This window comes from Trachymyrmex cornetzi, unplaced genomic scaffold (genome assembly GCF_001594075.2).
Source record: "Trachymyrmex cornetzi isolate Tcor2-1 unplaced genomic scaffold, Tcor1.1 scaffold90, whole genome shotgun sequence".
Lineage (NCBI taxonomy): Eukaryota > Metazoa > Arthropoda > Insecta > Hymenoptera > Formicidae > Trachymyrmex > Trachymyrmex cornetzi.
Window position 1 is genome coordinate 205,114 of NW_017300245.1, and position 19,344 is coordinate 224,457.

Sequence of the window (19,344 nt, forward strand, 5' to 3'; positions counted from 1 at the left end):
TTTTTATGCGGTTTGATGTTTCGCGCAGTTCGCGTGCGATGTCCATGAAAATATAGGTATAGCGCATGGAGATATAGAAAAATGATGAAAGAAAGAGGGAGAGAAGGGGGGGGGGAAGACAGAGAGAGAGAGAGAGAGAGAGAGAGAGAGAGAGAAATAGAGGAAAAAAAGAGAGAAAGCGAGCGTCGTAATTATCGCGCGACAACACCGTTGTAGATCATTAAAAAACAACTCACTTCCATTCACGTCTGGCCTGCTAAAGGTTAATGAGAGCGTTCGCGGGTATGCAGCGGCAAATCGAATATCGGAAAAGTGATCACGCGCTCAGTTCTGCTCATACATACGTACATACATTCGCGCACACATGGGAACATGGAATATTTTAAGATTACGTTAAAGCTATCCGATCTGGCACGCAGCCATCTTCGGTGGCCACGTCATGCGGCGATTTCGTGTAAGATTTACGGATGTAATTAGCGCAAGCACACTCTCTCATCCACTGGCGGATCCAGAGTTTCTCTTTCTCTTTCTCTCTCCTCTCCTCTCCTCTCTCTCTCTCTCTCTCTCTCTCTCTCTCTTCCTCCGAAATTTCAATAGAAGTTTACCTTTTTCAATATTTTTGCTAATTTATGCATTATGCCAAGATCGTATAAAAAAAAAACGAAAATGTTAATTATCATTTATTAAAGTTCTGGAAATCCTTTGTTTTAGACGATCTCTCTCTCTCTCTCTTTCTTTCTCTGTTAAAAATCTTCTAGACCCGCCGCTAAACATGGGCACATAAAGCGAAAATCATCTCGCGTACATACAAATTCACCGTCGGGTCCCGTCGGCGTCGGCTTGAAGCGAAGAATTTTTCGTCTTCCTCACATTGAGACTGGATGCAAATCATGACAACGACGATACGTTGTTTTACGGTGACACATGGTATGCGCACGACGTCGTCAGCATTTGCATTTAAATCATATCGTCGCTCGATTTACCGAATTATCTGCGGTATTTCATGTCGTATGTAATGTAATTAAAGTACGGCACATCACGATGTGTGCTCTGCTTCGTCACGCTCGATATAATTCATTTATGACGCCTAACATTACACACTAAATCCCAACGTTGCTTCCCTTGACTTTTAATACCGCATTCATCGTCACCGCAGTGATCAAGATTATACCCACATGCATACACACGGCCGCACGCATACACGCATGCACGCACGCACGCACGCACGCACGTACGTACGTACGAATACATACACAGGCATGTCGTACAAAATGAACCGTAGTATAGTGATAAATGCGATAACGTCGTAATCGTCATATTGTCGAGACCAACTAAACAACTAAACAGCCTTTTAAGTACATATTTACATTATACGAGAGAAGTAATGTCGATTGAAAGTCCGTCATCGACAAAGGTGGTTTGTTGTGCGCGTATGCCAAGTAATGTTCATTTAATTCGTCAAACTCTGATGAATTCCGCCCGAGCGAGATGTAACGCACAAGCGGAAAATGCAGATTGCACGTATCAATGCCTGGCATCGTGGTCATTGATTTAATCGTCGAAATTAGGCTGCCTGCACTCGGTTTCCATGACCTGCGTGTGCGCATAATAATTATGCGAATATTGTACGGAACTGAATATCATTAAACGATAACCGCTCGATTATTCGTCATTAATTCGGCTATTATTAACCATCCATTGGGAATATATGTGATAGTAAGTTGCGTTGCGCTAAATTTGCCTTTTGTTCTCTTTCAATCATATATGTTGCATCATATTTGGAATATCAAAGAGTATTTCACTATATCTCGAGATACCTCCAACTTTATCCGATGTACAATTCGATCCTTGATATTTTACGATTTAACAAATTCGAAATGCGCTAAAACGAGAAGATAATGATTTTTACTATGTTTAAAAATTAATAAAACGTGTTCAGTTTTAACAAAACGATCTAAACGTAATAAGAGTCTTTGCCCTCAATATCGGTGACGAAGATATCTATAATTTGAGGAAGCTTGCAAAGTTGAGTGAATGTGAGGAGAAATTTTTTTACGTGCAGGTCTCATACTATCGAAGGTTAACGAATCGTCGTCATCGTCGTATATCGCGTCTCGTACTCGAATAGCGCACACAATGCGCCGACTTTTTATAAATCGTCACGTAAAATCCTCTTGCTCGTCAGCGCATCGCGCTGCATACTAATTTGTGCCGTGCTGAATGAATAAAAGTGACTCTCCGCATTTTCTTTTTCGTTTTTCTGTTTATACTCTTTTTTTTATCTCGTTGGTCAGATTTTCGAATCAAAAATATACACATCGCAGCGTAGTTATTGGAAATTTGCATGCGGAAAATTGGTAAATACACAGCTGACCGAAAAAAGATCGATCGATCGATCGTGTTGTACAACGTTGATCGGAAAAATATTCTGATGAGTAATTATTTATTTAAGTATGATCATTTAATATCTTGACATTGAATTCTTGATATTTGGTGTAAGAATATATCAATGTGTTGAACATTATTATACAGAGGAAAGTCTCCTATTATGAGATAGGCGCTTAATATGAGATAGCGGCGTTTCTGTTGAACTAATAAAAACGCTATCTATTTTGGGGTTTCACCATGAATTTATTGCTCTTGGATTGAAAACTATTTAGTGGAAAATTCATTATTAGATTATGCCTGTAGTTGTTGTAAAAAAAGATTTTAGAATTTGGATGTCTTCAAGTTTCATTAAGATGAGCCTTTAAACCCCGTTTGTTATTTAATAAGTAAATATTTGGCAACAAATTCTTCATGTAGTAATAAGATCGTACTAATAGAAAAATACGGGATATGTTGAATTGCTTAATTACAGAAGTTAGATTTGATGATCGACTGCAAGGCGTGGAAATCGTAATATAATATAAGATATCCAGGGTATTTCTAATATGAATTAACTTATGCTCCTACGTCATAGTGAAAATCGTTGCTAAAGTATAAATATTATTGTATAATAATAAAAATGACAACCGGAATGAACATCGAGTGCCTGTTTCTGCGATGCTTGGTTTCAACCATAGACATATAAGAAGACCCAGGCATCTATAGTATATGCTGGATTTGGCAGAACGCGAACGGTGCGGGAAGCAAAATTTCGGGGGAATCTGTCCTTCTCTGCGCGCGCATCTTAACATTCTTGACAAAATCAAAATGGCTGACTACGTTAGGATCGTCTGTATTCTTTGCCCATTGTTGACAAGAAATATCCTGTCACATATAAATGAAACATATGTTGTACGTTTTGTATGCATGTACATAAGTAGAAGTTAAAATGTTTTACTTATATGTGAAAGGATATTTTTTCCTGTTCGTCAAATTTCTTTTGCCCACATGTTGCACGTCTTCTCATATTCAATTTTTTTTTTACAAAAGAAACGCAATACTAACAGTTATTAATAATAGGTGCAAAGAATACAGACAATTCTAATGCAGTCAGCCATTTTGATTTTGTCAAGATGCGCGCGCAGAGAAGGACAGGTTGCCCCGATATTTTGCCTCTCGCACCATTCTGCCAAACCCAGCATATATTATAGAAAAGTATATGGATGCTGGATCTATCTTATATATCTATGGTTTCAACTACCTGAAGACGAGTCCTGGGTACAATGCATCGCAAGCTCATATTGCGCGCACCCTGGCTATGTTTGTATTTTAGAAACATAAAATAAAGTTTTTTAATTGCAATACTGATGTACTTTGCGTTTTATTATCGATTTCTCGGGGCATCTCATATTAGGAGTACCATTCTTTGACTTTGCGATTTGCTCACTTTTTACATTTCTTTAATTAAAAAAAAAAATTGAAAAAATTTGAATTAAATTTTACAACACATTATCTCAAAGTTTATTAAATTCTTTTCAAAATGACTTATTATTTTTTTAAATTCTGCCTATAGACTTATAACATTTATCCAAAATGAACTCGGTATTTCATAATAGGAGCCTTTCCTCTACATTTGAAAGTCTTTGGTTTGCTGCTATTAGAAACAGAAATCGACATTCTAATTGCGACAAACTAAATCACAAATCAATGAGCCGAAGTGATTGATTGAAAAAGATAGAAGAAACAAATATTGTCTCTTAAATAAATACGAATTTAATTTGTCCAATATTTGAAAGAAAACGTCTGATCTAATCGGGCATTTTTACTTATTTTGTTCATTAATTTTCTAGTTTTAAGAATTAGGAAAAGATGAAAAGTAAAATAAATTGAGATTAAAGTTAATCTACATTATTAGAAATATGGGCATAAATCAATCATTTTCGAAACCGTATTCACAAAAAAATATTAATATTATTACTACAGTAAATCAAGTTGATCAATCAAGAATAAAAGGATAGATATACTGCGTGAATTATTTGGGCGGTAAGATTTATCGAATATTGAACGAACGGACGCATCGTTTGACGTAGTCTGATTTTCTCCACTTATTTCTCTCCCTAACGCCCGACAATCAGTTTCGGGATTCGCGTAATTACGTTTCTCGCTCGAGATACATTCTCGCAAGTATCGAGATTCGACGAATCGTAACGGAGAATTTCCTTCACGGGTACGAGCTTATTCGAGCGTGCACTGATACCAGGGAGGTGGAATAACGAAACCGCGGCACGCACTGCTCCTTTTATTTGCGTATCCTGCTATCCGAATGAAAAACGGCACCCGCCGCGCCGGCGCGGCGCGCGGCTTTCTAAGCGTATCACGCCTCTCTATGTTAACTGTTACGCGATTATTCGTTTTTTTTCCCCTCACGTTCTCGTTCTTTCTTTCTCTATTCTTTTATTTCAGTTGGCGTACTCGAGTTCTTCTCTCGACGTTCACATCCAGTATTATGCGAAAGTATAGAATCTACTGTGCGCGCAGTCGGCACACCGATTGTCGCTGAATACTAACGCGCATCGCGACTACTATATATATAAGCACGACTCAATCTGCTTTTTAATACAACTATTTAATGTGTAAATTAAAACCGCGAATTGTGCAGTGCCGAACGTCCGGCTGTTGCAAAAATTCACGGAGAATTGCAGTCGCGCGACTTTTTCCACATGCAAAATTGCATTTTGACCGATACGTAGGCATTTCATATTCGTGAGCATCCATGTTTCGCGAATCCGCTTTGGCAGTGGCCGTTTCGTCTCGGTGCTGGTATAAAAACCGTATAAAGTCACTTTACAAACCCTATAAACGTGCTGAGCGGACAGATCCGACAGATCTATCTCTCTAGCTGCGGAAGAGACACGGAATGCCCAAGATATAGGTAAAAGTTTTAATCCGTAATCGTGTATCGCTCGTGTTCGTTTCAAATTAAAAAATGACACGTATCCACTTGCATTTTTTGCGATGCGACATCGACGCGACCGCGACGTGGTCGTAAATATATCAGCTTTTATCCCTAGATCGCAGAGAAAATAATACACTGACATTTTCCAAAATACAAATGTTATTTCTTTGATATTTTCTTTCCTCTAAGGAAATATTTTCGCCAAATTCGTCGCGAATAAAGAATCTCTTGATTCAGAAGTAGACTTGCGATATGAAGGAACAGACGAGGGTGCCCTTATCTCTCTCTGAACAGGCATCCTTTCATTCTGCCAGCTCGATATCGTTTTTGGCCAATGTTCCGTTCGGGAAACGCGCAACGACGTCATTCACCGAGTGAGTTTGCTACGTTGGCTTTGTAACGCGACTCTAATTCGCGGCGGTAACGACCTCGCTGCTGCGCTTGTAACCGGAGTCGGAAATTATACCGACGTTTAGTTTTGCGCCTTAATGAGTGGCGCGCTCTTCGAAGAGATGGTCGTCGGACGATGTACTTCGTGGACCTAAGTATCTAACATAAATGGTAATGTAAATTGACTCGAGTAGTACATTAAGTTAGAAGATTCCGCTCTCTTTCGTATTTATATTCATTCGACGACGCGTTTATTATTATATCTGATTTACAACCTAAGATGCGAACATTCTCAAGGAAATATACTTGTTAATCTTTATTCGATTTGCGTATCTTTGTTCTTATAAATATGAAAAAAAGACCATTTGACCATTTATTCTCTCCTTTAATTTTTATTAAAGTTATCGTAGAAAATGTATATTTTTCATCTGTCAAAGCGTTCATAAAATAATCACTAAAACATGTCTTTTCCTTGATTTGAAAAGAAAATATTTGTACAAAAATCTAGTTTTTTATTTAAGTTTTATGTAATTGTTTGCATTCTATGAAGTTTGATATGATGTTGATCATATTTTTCTGACTGTCTTGTTTATTCGAATGGAAACACGATCACATACGAACAATTCGTATGAAATATATAAAGATAGTGACGAAGTAACAATCAGAAATGAAACAATAACATTTACCCCGTTGACGTAATATGAGAAAAAGTGCCGCTCATTTTTAATTAAAGCCGGCTGCACGTACACGGAGCTGCGGACGTCCCGGAAAAGCGAAACGAGAGGAAAAACGAGCACGTCCGACCGAGCGCAAGCATATAGAGAGTCTCGTTTGCCGGTCACGAACGGCATTCTCATGTCGGATGCTATTATAGTAAAGAATAAAAGTGGATGGAAATACCAAGAAACGACGATAGGCACGCGTTGCATGCACTCCGAACCTCCGGTATTGCGCAGAGCGCCATGTTCACTTCCTTCGAGGCTTTCCATCGACGATTGAAAATGTATCGAAGAATACGATGCTCTACAGTACAAGTACAGCTGGATAGCGATCTTGAATTATTACAATGCCTCGAAATCACGTTCGTACATAAATCAGCCGGATCCTTCGCGCAGAAAACCCGAGAAAAGCCCCGCGCACCAGTTTAACTCTTTTTATTACAAGCCGTGATGATGGTTTTTATCATATATACGAAAAGTAATTTTTTATATGTTTCTTCATTGCCAATTTATGGTATTATATTTTGTACAAATATGTTATGTAGTGCTCTCATATAACAAGCCGTTGTATGTTCCTATTCTCCGTCCGTTGTTGTGAAAATGTTGGATGACCTAGATGCGTCGATATCTGCCGGTCACCGATTTTATCTTCCGGTTGTAGCATTGGATACCTATTGCTTTTTGAGATATATCGTATACTTCGGAAACACTCGCGATGATACTTTTCGTTGAAAAGGTCGAATTATAATGGTCGCGATTGATGTTGAAACCGCGCGTTAATTCAGTGCTTGTAAAGTAAGGAAGGATTAACGGATGTGAGCGCATGTACGCGCGAGAACATAATGTAAAGTACGAAGCCGAGCGTATATAGATACATCGCGTCCGCTTGGAAAACCTCGATACCGACATTATGTGGCGTACCTTGCGTTCAACTTGATAAATGAAGGCGGATCGGTGAGTGTCGTCACGCGACCTACTACCACTCCCATGGACTTTTTTCCTGTCAGTAGTTTGGTAACTGACTGATTTTTCCGACCAGGAGGAAGAATGGAGAGGTAACCGTTCGTGGACGGGAGATGGGAAGCAATGGAGAAAGGGTCCACTAAACGTCCACCTCCAGCCGCCAGCCCCGGAGGGCCGAGGGTCGCTATCTTTTTTGTCCGGGAAATAAGGGTCTAGAGACAGGGACTTGATTATCTGGTTGACGACGACAGCGACGTCGACAAGAGGCGTTCTTACGCGTGGTCGAGCTATTGTATTACTGATCGTTGAAAACTTTTTTAATCACGTTCTTCCGTTGTGGATACTAGGGATTGCTCGTCTTTCGTACTCGCGCGCACGCACACGCGCTTTCAGCCCAAGGCGTTTACCCGCACTTTTTTCATTCATTATTCATATTTTCCCGCTACCATTTACTCCCGTTCGCGTTCGCGACAGCTCCAAGTTTTATTAATAGTTACGAACCCGACGTCGTCGACGGTAGCGAAACGCGGTCATACTGAATTATGCGGTGTGCCGAACAAGAAGTCGTTTACGAGTTCCTAAATGTATTTTAAATCGGTCACCGACTATAATAGCTATTTGCGCGCATCCCGATTGGTAGTTGTCAATAAATGAGAGATACCTAAATGTCTTCTCATTTCCGTCCGTTTGAAAAGATGGAGAGAATCAAAGAATTATATTAAATTTTGCGAGATTGCTTTTTAAGGTTAACAAGGTAAACGAACGATGCATTTCTGTGACACGAATACGAAAATAATTTGTGTAGATTTTTGCAAGATTTTTTTTGGAATTCTTTAATAATTTTAATTTCTAATATATATGCCTAAATGGAAAATGCGAATTTTATAATTTTATCTCAGCATTTCTCAATACGATTTAAGAGTGGAAGCATGAAAGAAAATAATGAACAATGAATCCTTTCGTAACGACTTTGTTTCGACGAGAAGTAGACAAAGTACCTGCAATGTAAGAAACAAATGGGACAGCAATAGCGCGAGCAAGAATTATGAGTTACGCTGAGAGCGTCGCAGAAATTCGATATTATACTCGAAGCTCCCCGTACCACTCGTAAAGACAAATAGAGAGTTGTTGAAAAAAGAAAATTGCGAGAACTAATTGAATTGAACGTATCTCGTATCTTTCGCGTACACTTGATCGATTAGGACGATGCGTTCTCGTTGCTACTCTCATCGCGTACACCATTCTTGCGCTCACGTGCACGCTATATATACGGGTTGCACGCATGACCGACTTTTTTTCATTATCTTCTGTCTTCTACGGGAAATGCTCTCCCGAGAAGTAGCAAAATAAATTTACCTGATATCTCGCGATTTGTTTTTTTCTTTTCCTTTGTCAACACGGATGGGTTTGTATTTGTAGGATTGCGTAAACACAATGCAAACACATACATATGAAGAAAGATTCTGCATATTTGAATTAATTAAGAGGATTTCATTTTAATGCCGTACTGTAAAATATTTTCATCTGACGTTTTGTGCATGCTATTTTATTTCTATTAATTCTGGCAGAAAGAAGTGCGCTTACGAAATTTAATTTGTTTTATATGATCGCTAGTCGAAATCTCGAAACCTTGCATACTAAAGGTACCCCGCGCTGTGGATAGTTCTATTAATATTAATACATCTTGAAAAAAATCCTTTTGTGCATTTTTATCACATAAATATGTTTTGCTTTGTAATATAAAAGATTCTGTTCTTCCTCGAAATTTTGAAACGCATCAAATAACGCGATTGAATTTAATACAAATATCATTATACACGATGAATCTCGCTTTGTCTCTGCACCTTTTGAGGTAACTGTCGGAACAGAAGAGTAATTACTGCTGAATCTCATAACGCGCAATTTCTATTTCGCGTAAGCTAATTGCGCCGCTTTAGACTTAACGACGTTCTTTGATTGTCAAGTAGCGGGATAGTGTTTAGTCGAGACAAATCCAAGAAATAGATAATCTGAAAATCGCTACCTGTCGTCGATCGATAGTCGCGTGTTGTACAAGTCCTATCGCTCACTAATTGAATTTTAAAATGCCATGCGGTGAAAGAAAAACAGTAAGAAAAGAGCCACGAGACGCGCGATCCGATTACGCGGTAATCGCCTCCGCAATACCTTCCGGCGTAGAAATTCGAGATTTCGCCGTTCGCTCTTTAGTGGCCGGAAATGCGGCGTCAATATTGGAACACGAGACTGACTATGGAGGATCTCGACAAAAGATTCCTTGTGCATGCCGCCAAGGAAGAATCGGTGTATCACGGTATATACAGAGGTACACACTGGTCGTAGTAACCGATGGTCACACAGGCGCGAATTTCGAAGCGTATATACTTGGTCAAAGCCGCTGTTGCATGGCAACAATTCGCGTTCTCTCCGATTTTCTCGTCCTCGATGCACTCGCCACGCGCCGCTAGTCTTGTCAGCTGAGAAAGTCCATGAGTCGGCAGACGTTTCGAGTTTATTCGAAACGATTATTTCGAATAAAGAGGAGAGAAAAACAAGCAACACGTATCCAGTATTCTCTTCTCCATATTCTCAATCGCTTTTTGCCTGAACACGTGTTATACATTTTACCCTTCGTTATTTGCGGTGTGTACAAGATGTCTCGGAAGATTCACGTTTTTCTCAAACTAAAAGTATTTGCAGTCGTACTGAAAAGGGAGTCGATTGTGTTTCGAAGAATCTTTAAGTTGTGAACAATTCGGAGTTCGATGTTCGAAATACAAAGCGAAAGTTACGTCCCAATGCTTTCGAGAACTTGAAGAGAATTTTAAATTAAGGATTATTAGAGGATTATTAGAATGTTTAAACGAATTCGATGTGGAAACGCGTGATTTCGGCGACATCTTGAATAATAATTTCAATTGCACTTTATTCAGTTTTATTCATGAATGTATAGAATTATGTTTTAGTCAACGAATAATGATATACTTATCCATGTTTTCGGTCAAATTTATGATTTTATTTATGAATAAGCAACCTATTGTTATAATAAAACCGATTATTCATCGACGGTTATTATATATAGGAATTTCATGATTTCTCTTACATGTATTATTGTATATTCGCAATTCCGAATCGCGCGCGGTCTCATTGTTAAAAGCATCATCCTGTAGTCGTCGCGCTGCCCTCAGCCCTTCCGGACACGTCGTCGTCGCTCGGTTGCATCGACAAACGGCGCGTCGTTGCGAAAGAGTTCATCGTTCCGGTGCACAGTCAAAAGCGTCTCTGTCGGATGCACATCGTCGCACGTATCTCGCTGTGGCTTCCATGACACCTGGGCAATGTTCGCACAACTCGTGACGGAAATACCTCTCTCCCTCTCCCTTTCTCTTTCTCTCTTTCATACATTCTCATTCACTCGTTCTTTCGTTCGCTCTCTTTTTCTTCGCTTTCTGGAAAGTGCCTTCTGATTTCTCCCTTCGAAAATGCGCGATGGAATGGAGCAATTAGTAAAGTAGCAGACACAGGCAGAGCAGAAGGGAGTACAGCCTCGGTTGTTTGGCCTGACCGCCGTGCTGCATTGCCGCGGGATACTCTCCTGAAACAGAGGGCAACACTTAAATTTTCTGAAGACCCGCGGCACTTGGTATTCTCGTCCGCCGTTTTCTATTCTTCTTCTCTCCTTTTCTTTTGCATTATCTTTTTTGTTGCCCAGCCGAAATGCAATTTAGCTAATTATTTCTCGTAATTTCTCGCGGTTTCTCCTTGGTAAAATGCGTTCTTTCATTCCAAAGAGAGAATTTGCCAATCCTAGATGAGTCACGTGACTATAAAAACAATCTTAGAGAGATATCGAATTAATATTTTATATAAATATAATACATGTACGATAAACTATATACAAAAAATAGTCATCACGTAAAATAGCTTACGTTAATAATGAATTAACGATAATTACAGTATTCACGTTAAAAATTAAAAATTTGCAACATTGTACAACAATTGCCACAAGATGTTAACGAAAAATCATACAAATTAGTCAAATAAAAGAAACAGAAATGAAATATTTCTTAATAAATCTGTAGCACTTCATTCGCGATAAAATTTACGTAAGATTTCTCAGAAGTTTATGCTTCCAATATTATCCGATGTTCTGTTTTCAATGTACACGATCGTTGTTAATCACGAGCTGACAAGAAGCTGGTGCATCGTCTTCGTATCATCGATTACTCACCGTTGAGTACGTGTACGGTGATCGATTTCGGTTGAGCATTACTGGGGTTACAAGTGTACCGTCCCGAGTCCGACGGCTTCGCTTCTTGTACCAAGAGGAAACTCGTCGTGCTGTCACCCTTCTCCGTGACCACGGAGACGCCGCCTCTGCTCGAGTCGTAGCTGATTATCTGGAACAGAGATCGGGTGATCGTTCTTAGACAAGGTGGCGTCTCTCCGAGTGGATGAGAATTAAGTTGCGGTGAGGATGGAAGCGAATGAGAAACCGGCTAGCCAATGTCTGATACAATTTTTATTAGGCAGCTCCGATGAATACTGGCTATGAAGACGACAAGCTCGTAGAAGGACTCCCTTTCGGTTCGCGAAGAGCACGGACGAGGTTAGAAAAAATATCGTTAAAAAAAGTATCCCTCTTTCAATGAAAATTCTTAACGTGTATAAGATTCAAAGAGATTCGAAAGAGATTGTAAAGTATCCCCACGACGTTTAGTGATATAAAAGAGGTTTGCCCCGACGTTCGGTGCAAATTACCTCGCTGGCGACTTATGCCCCGAGAACTTATTTCCCAAGATAAATATTATTCCAGGATAATTTTCGGTGATGGATCTCAGTTTCTTGTGTTTCTCAACTTTTTATAATTTTTAATTATTCAATAATCCTCGAATTATTGGTAGATGTCAATTTTCTTAAAATATAAGTACGTATTTTAATCTTTTTAATGTAATGTCTAGGAAATATTGAAGAAAATAAAACAATTATTTCTGTAATTGCAAAAGTAAAACCTGACACATTTTTTATTATGAAAAATAAACTTACGTTTTGTTGTTTAACAAAAGATTAATGTTTCTCGCATGCAAAGAATACTTAGAATGTTAGAATAATCAAAACATTTCACGAATGTTATTTAAACCTGCACATTTACGCTGGAAAATTGGCTGCAACGTCCAAATGCTAGTAGTGCACTCGTCTCAAGACCCCGACGAACGCGCGTCGTGTTTATCCTATGTCTGTTCCACTTGACAACGCTCGTGAGTGTCGCTTTAACACGGGGTTGGTAGAATCCAACATTAGGTATACGCGAATGAAAGGAATAAAAAGCAGAAAACGTAGCGAGAGCTAAAAAGGATTTTTAAATAAATAATCCGCAGTTGGAACCTTACGACAGTGTACCTTCGTCTGAGAGGTACGTAAGCCTTCTTAAGGGATTGAGAATTGTAGAACATCCTTGACAACATGTTGGATATTTGCTTCTTGGCTATATTTCGGTGTTAAAAAATTCGGACGTCATGTCCTCTCAGAATTATCTTGGTAAAAAGAAATGTTAAATAAAAAAATCAATAATCACATTAATTTAATTCCTCTTGCACTCTGTACTTTCATACAAATCGTTTTTTAATATTTAAAATTGAAAATTTTGCTAAAATACGATATCTTTTTTATAATTCAATAAACAAAAGAATCTAAAATTGTTATATTGTTAGATAAAGGAGAATAATGGTAAACCAATCCTTTGAATAAAAAATAACATTTTGTTATTTTAACTTCCATGTATAACAAAATATAATTAACCCATTTCTGTGGTTAGTTTTAAAGTAAACAATGTTCATATTAATGTATGCACTTAAATAATAAATTTAAATTTGAGTATTTAATAAATTTTTTTAGCTAAATTATTAATTCTATTATTTTAGTTAAATTAACGACATATTGAATAATGGCAGTGACAACTTATAGGATAACTCCAGCAAATACGCCGCGCTGGGATTTACGCCGCAGAAGTCAGAAAAAATAGGAGTGGGGATAATTTTCCCGCAACTATTCTGTTACATGTCTTTATGTTAATATTGTGTTATGATTTCAGTTTCTTATTGTTAATATTAATGAAATTATTGTGAGTTGAATTGATTTGTCACTGTAATAAGTAACGCCATCATAAATTAAAGTCTACATAAAATGATTACTGTAGAGCGTGTAAAAAACTTAATGGTTATTTCGTGATACATACGTGTAGTGGAATAATAAAGCATGTTGTACAGCAAAATACAAGTGCTTTCGTATTCTTTGTTTAGTTTATTGTCTTGTATATATCCCACTTGTTTGAGATATGCGGCATTTTTAGCGAGCGGGATTTATGCCTAAAGCATACAAATTGAATTCAGTACACTAAATGCAATAAATGCATTATATGAAATATGTACCTCATGTCATAACACTTGTAATATATGTAGGAAGATTGTAATTATTATTGTATTTATGATTTCATATACATATTTACCATTCCTATTCCTTAATAAAAATTTATAAACATATTTTATAAGTTATTATGTCATTTTACGTCTTATTTATATACATTATTTATAAATTTTTTACGAGCCGTACATACATATGAGTAGCCATATATCCCACCCCTATGGGATATACGGCAAAAATGCAAGGGTTTCAAAAAGTTTATTTTTTAATATGTGAAAAATAAATATTTCGGATTTCTAATATTTTTTTTATAGTAGTAGACAGTACAAAGTTTTTACTGATATAATTCGTTTACTTTAAACATAGTAAATAATACTTAATAAATTAAATTTTTGATAGGTGCGGCATATATATGCGGCATATATATGCGAAGTTATCCTATAATAGGAATTATTAAAAATAACTCAAATTGGGTATCACAATTTAATATTATGAATTTAATACAGTATGTCATGAATAATAGAATTAAAATAAATAGGTTAGTTAATATGCCAGTACATGCATTAATTAATGTAGTACAAAAGAGTTCTATTAAAGAGTCTCGTTGCTTTACCATTATTTACTTCTCGATGCACAAGTTCTGATATTATATTGAATGCTCGGATTTCTTTCATTCACAAAGAGCAAATCTAAATGATTGCATACAAAGCGTAATTGTTTCATTCTGAGAAGAAGAAAATGCTTTTTTGAAGTTTCTTTCATTAAGTGTGCAAATATAAGCTGTAGGTACTCGAGAAAATTTAATCTTTCCGGATTGCTGCATTTCCTGCGCGGTATCAAATCCCGAGGATAAGAATATATATCGGTCGCCAGGCTGTTTATCCCCATCGTTCCATAGTCTCAAAGCACGCGATTAATCGGACGAAAGTTAGCGGCCGCGCGCCGCCCGCCGCGCGAGTTTGATAAGCACCGCGCTGCACTGCTTCCTTCCGTTCCGTTATCTAAACCGCGCGTTGCGGTCTAACGCAGAATAATATGCGAAACTTTCGTTGGAAAGTCCATAGTTAATCCGGCCGTATACATATATACGAGGCGCAATAATGCCGGCGTACTTAGACACATGCATTCATGACATGCTCTTCTGCCGCTTACGCTTCTGAGAGCTGAACTTTCCTTATCCTATATGAAACGGGGAGCTCGACGTTGGGTTTTTATAATCCGTCGGTAACTCGTAAATTAATGTTTCGAAGGGCGTTCGTCTCTTCAGCTGCTTGTGCTCCTCTATACATAAGCACAAAATTAAACAACACCGACAAAGTTGTATCTCTCAAAGTTACGTAATACAAACGTAAACTTGCGTTTCAGGAATTCATTAAACTTTTATGATTCATCCGTAGGAAGTTTGTGCGTTTTTTGTAACAACATAGTTTACGCGAACGATAAACCAAGTATGATCGCTCTTAAATATTTTGCGATATATGAATATATATGTATTGAATGTTTAATGTGCCTGCGTTGCCGTTTTCTATGTTACTCACGTTCGCGATATGCGCGAATTATTATTGTAAACGACGTTCTTGTAATTACTCGGGCGAACGATGTGTTTCGAATTGAATTGATTTTTATTTAATTCTACTCGATCATCAGAATGGATAAATAATATCCAATTTTCAGTTCATTAATCGTATAAAGTGCTGACTCTGCATTGACAATTGAATTAAAACAGCGACCAATTACTCACCGATTAACTCTCGTGACTGTAAATCGATCTGAAATAAATGAACGTTACATTTAAACTGAATATTTAGATTTTTTGTTCTGTCAGTTACAAAACATTTATTATAATATTCCAGCTCTCTTTTATTTTCTCCCTTTCTCTCTCTCTCTCTCTCTCTCTCTCTCTCTCTCTCTCTCTCTTTTTCTCTGATAAAAAACGATTATATTTTATATAATTTTCAATTATTAATACGTGTTAGTGTATTAACACGAATTTTTATTATTAAATGAATGAAAGTTATACATGGAACGAAATTGATACGATAAGATTACAATTAAGATTAACATTTCTCATCAATATTAAATTTAAAAAAATGCAAACTTTCTTATTTATTTATTTGAAGAAATTCAGAATGTAAAAAACTCACAGTTTGTACAGAAATATCGAAGAAATTAAAGACTGCTGGCGTAAGATTCATTCAATCTACAAATTCATTGTAACTTTATTTGATATTATCACCAGTGAGAGAACTTAGCTTAGTGAGTCAGATAATTTTGTCTTAGAATCCGTAATTTTCCCAAGTTTTAAAGGCGCATGCGGAAGTTTGCACGAAGGGATAAGGAGGCAAATGAAGATGAGAGAGTTTCGTCAACCTCATTACATGTTCTTACTGGAAATTGGCATTCCACAGGATTGCTGGTCGACTTAAACGGAACATCTTTGACTCAATGATCCGTTGGAATGGTCCGTTTTCTTCTCTTCCGCTTCTTTACGGTTTAGTACTTTGTCTTATCAGTTTTCGTTCGCGTATTTGATAACAGCATTCTTTGTTCTGCACTTGGTCTATCCTTTTCTTATGTTTGTTCGCACATTTTTTTTTCTCTTTTCCTTCCATCATTTATTAAATGTCGTTTCAAGCGCTTTAATAGTCTATATTTTAATTCTTATCACCAATCATATAATATATGGTAGAATATTGCAAAATGACAAAATCGACTGCTTTGTTGGATAGCGCAGATTATCGTCGCGTGATTGCTAAAAACATATCGAAATTATTAACAAAACAGTTGAATGCACTAGTCATATTACACATGTAGCCGCACATTGCGTAATGTATAAGTTTTTAATGAATTTGCACGAAATATTAATTTGTTAATACATTAATAAATCGATTGACATCGTAGGCAAATTATAATTTAAATATATATTTCTGCATATAAAATACAAGTGGATTAAGCAAAATTACAATACGGTGATGTCGTTAGCAGGTATATTGCACAGGTATGAAAAATGAAACGATGCCAATTCGCATATTATCGTAACTGCTATTTTTGCACTGGTTTGGCCGTTTTTCGAATTTTTCACTGATTTAACTAACGATTTAATGTGTTTCGCTTAATTCCTTCTCGTAGTTATGTAGTATATAACTTTCATTTTACATTATGTACACTATAATCAGTTTTGCCTCTCTGAAAATTTCGAATTGTCGACAACAAAAAGAGAATTAAATCTAATCTTATAATAATTAATTACAAGAATTAAATTATGATTCATTAAACATTTATTTCTGATCGATATTCCTTTTTGCGACATTCATTATTTCTATTTATCTTCATGTCGTTCTTATGTCACCATTTGCCATTTCGTTTGCTTTGATAAATTCAACCTTCAATCCAGAGAGAAAGCTCTCTCAGGCGAATTTTCTTCACACTGTTCAGCTGTGCCTCTTGCCGAGAAATAAAGTTGCCAGTTGTAACGTTGAAATCGGCTGTTATTTCAGGATTTCGCTATTCCTCGGGATGGCGAGCATCCAGCTGTACGTCGAGCGCAGCAAAATGTTTTGAAAAAGCGACGTACTGTATTCTGCAGTATGGCATCATGATACCGTTGGTGTATCATCGGAATCCTGACGTGTTTACCGTGAGATATATTCAATACTATACATTCGATGTGACGCGAGTTTCACTGCTGACCAACCAAACGTCCCGTTTAATCGAATGCAACATAGATCGTTCCATCCGGTTAGGCGTATCATTCAATATTCGTTGGGCAACTGCAAGAATCTCTACGGGTACTGTAGATACTTTACAGCACCTCGAAGGTACATTTCTGTGTGCACGCTCTCGTTTGCCCGTATCTCGGAAAATTACGTAAAATTATACAGTCTGTATTTGGCTCGAGCAATATACTCGGCGTTTATCCTTTTCCCTAATTTTACTTCGGGTTTCCTCTGGTGGAAAATACTGGAAAATTGCATCGTCTTACTCCACGAAGTACTCTGAAGACACAATCTTATCTGTTTAAGTACTCACGTCGCATACACACAACGAAAAACAGAAATTTCAGAAAAATCTTTCAATTATTGTTTCATTGTAATCTCTGTTATTATGCTTCGCATTTTATCCGATAGATAATGTTAATGTTATATCTAATGATAATAAATATCGTATGTAATAAAATATGTATCTTAATATGAGTCGAATAAAGAGATTTAGAAAAACAGGACCGCGTATAGTCACAAATATAAGGTCACCAACGTATTATTCTTTCATTTATTCAAATTTTATGCTCGACGCTTCACATTCACGTTGAAATAATAAGTTTGTTATCTCCCGTCTAGGCAGAGTAGTCTCTCGATTTCTCACAGAAAATGTTTGAAGCCGCGTAATCGTGGTTCTTGTATAATTAATGTCTGTCTACCGATGTTATTCTCCGCAAGGAAAACTATGAGAAAATTTCAAGTTTTTCATTAATGCGCTCGAGCCTTATTTCCAGTGCCGTACATAACATCGATTTTTAACTAAATAATCACTAATCGCACCAATTATCTGTCAATCCAGAGTTAATAAATGCGATTTGAATAAATTCGATTAGCACATACACTAGCAATTCGTTAAGTTAATTAATTTTCTTCATATCTATATTAAGTGTATGTTTTTTTTAATTGCCAATTATCTCGCTTCCCTCATTCTTTTAAAATTGCTGCATAAGAGGAATTTATTTCACAAAAAAGCTAGAAAAAATATATTCTGTTCGTGGCACGTATTACGCACAAATATAACACGAATGCATTTTAACGACTTGCTATTAACTTTTTATCGGTACCCGGACAGTAACAGATATGCAGACGGTCGTAAATAAAAGCGATTCAGCGTGAAGGGATACTTTCATTTCGTACGTGAGTAAACAAAATAAAGATTATAGTTGATTCGGATGTATTTGCACGAAAATGAGGCGCCCATATGTGCGTCATACGGCGAATGGCTGCGAATAAACGCAAAATAACTTTTACGAGCATACATAAATCCATTGTTGCTTGTCTTACACGCCTTACGACTCTGTTTGAAGATATTGAGCGATCTTCTACGTTCAGATGACACGTGGATTACGCTTTTTTTCGCGAGTTGCCTCGAAAGATGAAAGATTGATGCGACGATAAAGTTAATACATCACCAAAAGTTACACCACCCTTTGTTTGGACGTGTCAGTCAAAATCGTGTAGACTACTGTAGACGAAGAAAGCTTAAGTGAGCTACGGCCTATACCGAGGGGGTAACCACTAGCTGAAATATTGTCCTACAGATTACATGATTTCATCTGATTATAAATAATTTTTTTCACTTTATAAAGTCATTTGGTAAAAAATATACGATTTTATTTAATATTATACAATGATTTCTCGTGGTTGCATATATATATGTATATACAATTATTAGGTTATACATAGAGATTTCGTATGAATTTTATGATTTTGAAGATTCTGTCCCACGATTACATTATGTGGTTACCTCCTCGATTTACGCAATATTGATTTT

General features: G+C 37.0%; 1 protein-coding gene across 12 annotated transcripts in view; it reads right to left on the reverse strand.

The window, feature by feature from the left end:
• Positions 1 to 10,290: 10,290 nt before the first annotated feature.
• Positions 10,291 to 19,344, reverse strand: part of LOC108769422 (tyrosine-protein phosphatase Lar-like) — a 328,651-nt gene continuing 319,597 nt past the window's right edge. For 11 of the 12 annotated variants that reach the window (XM_018520397.1, XM_018520400.1, XM_018520399.1 and 8 more), the window contains 2 exons: positions 11,624 to 11,792; positions 10,291 to 10,987 (listed from right to left, as the gene is read on the reverse strand). In XM_018520397.1, coding sequence (XP_018375899.1) covers positions 10,896 to 10,987; positions 11,624 to 11,792 — 261 coding nt within the window. In that variant the 3' untranslated portion in view covers positions 10,291 to 10,895. The remainder of the gene's footprint in view (positions 10,988 to 11,623; positions 11,793 to 19,344) is intronic. The other variant, XM_018520398.1, reaches the window with a different exon arrangement.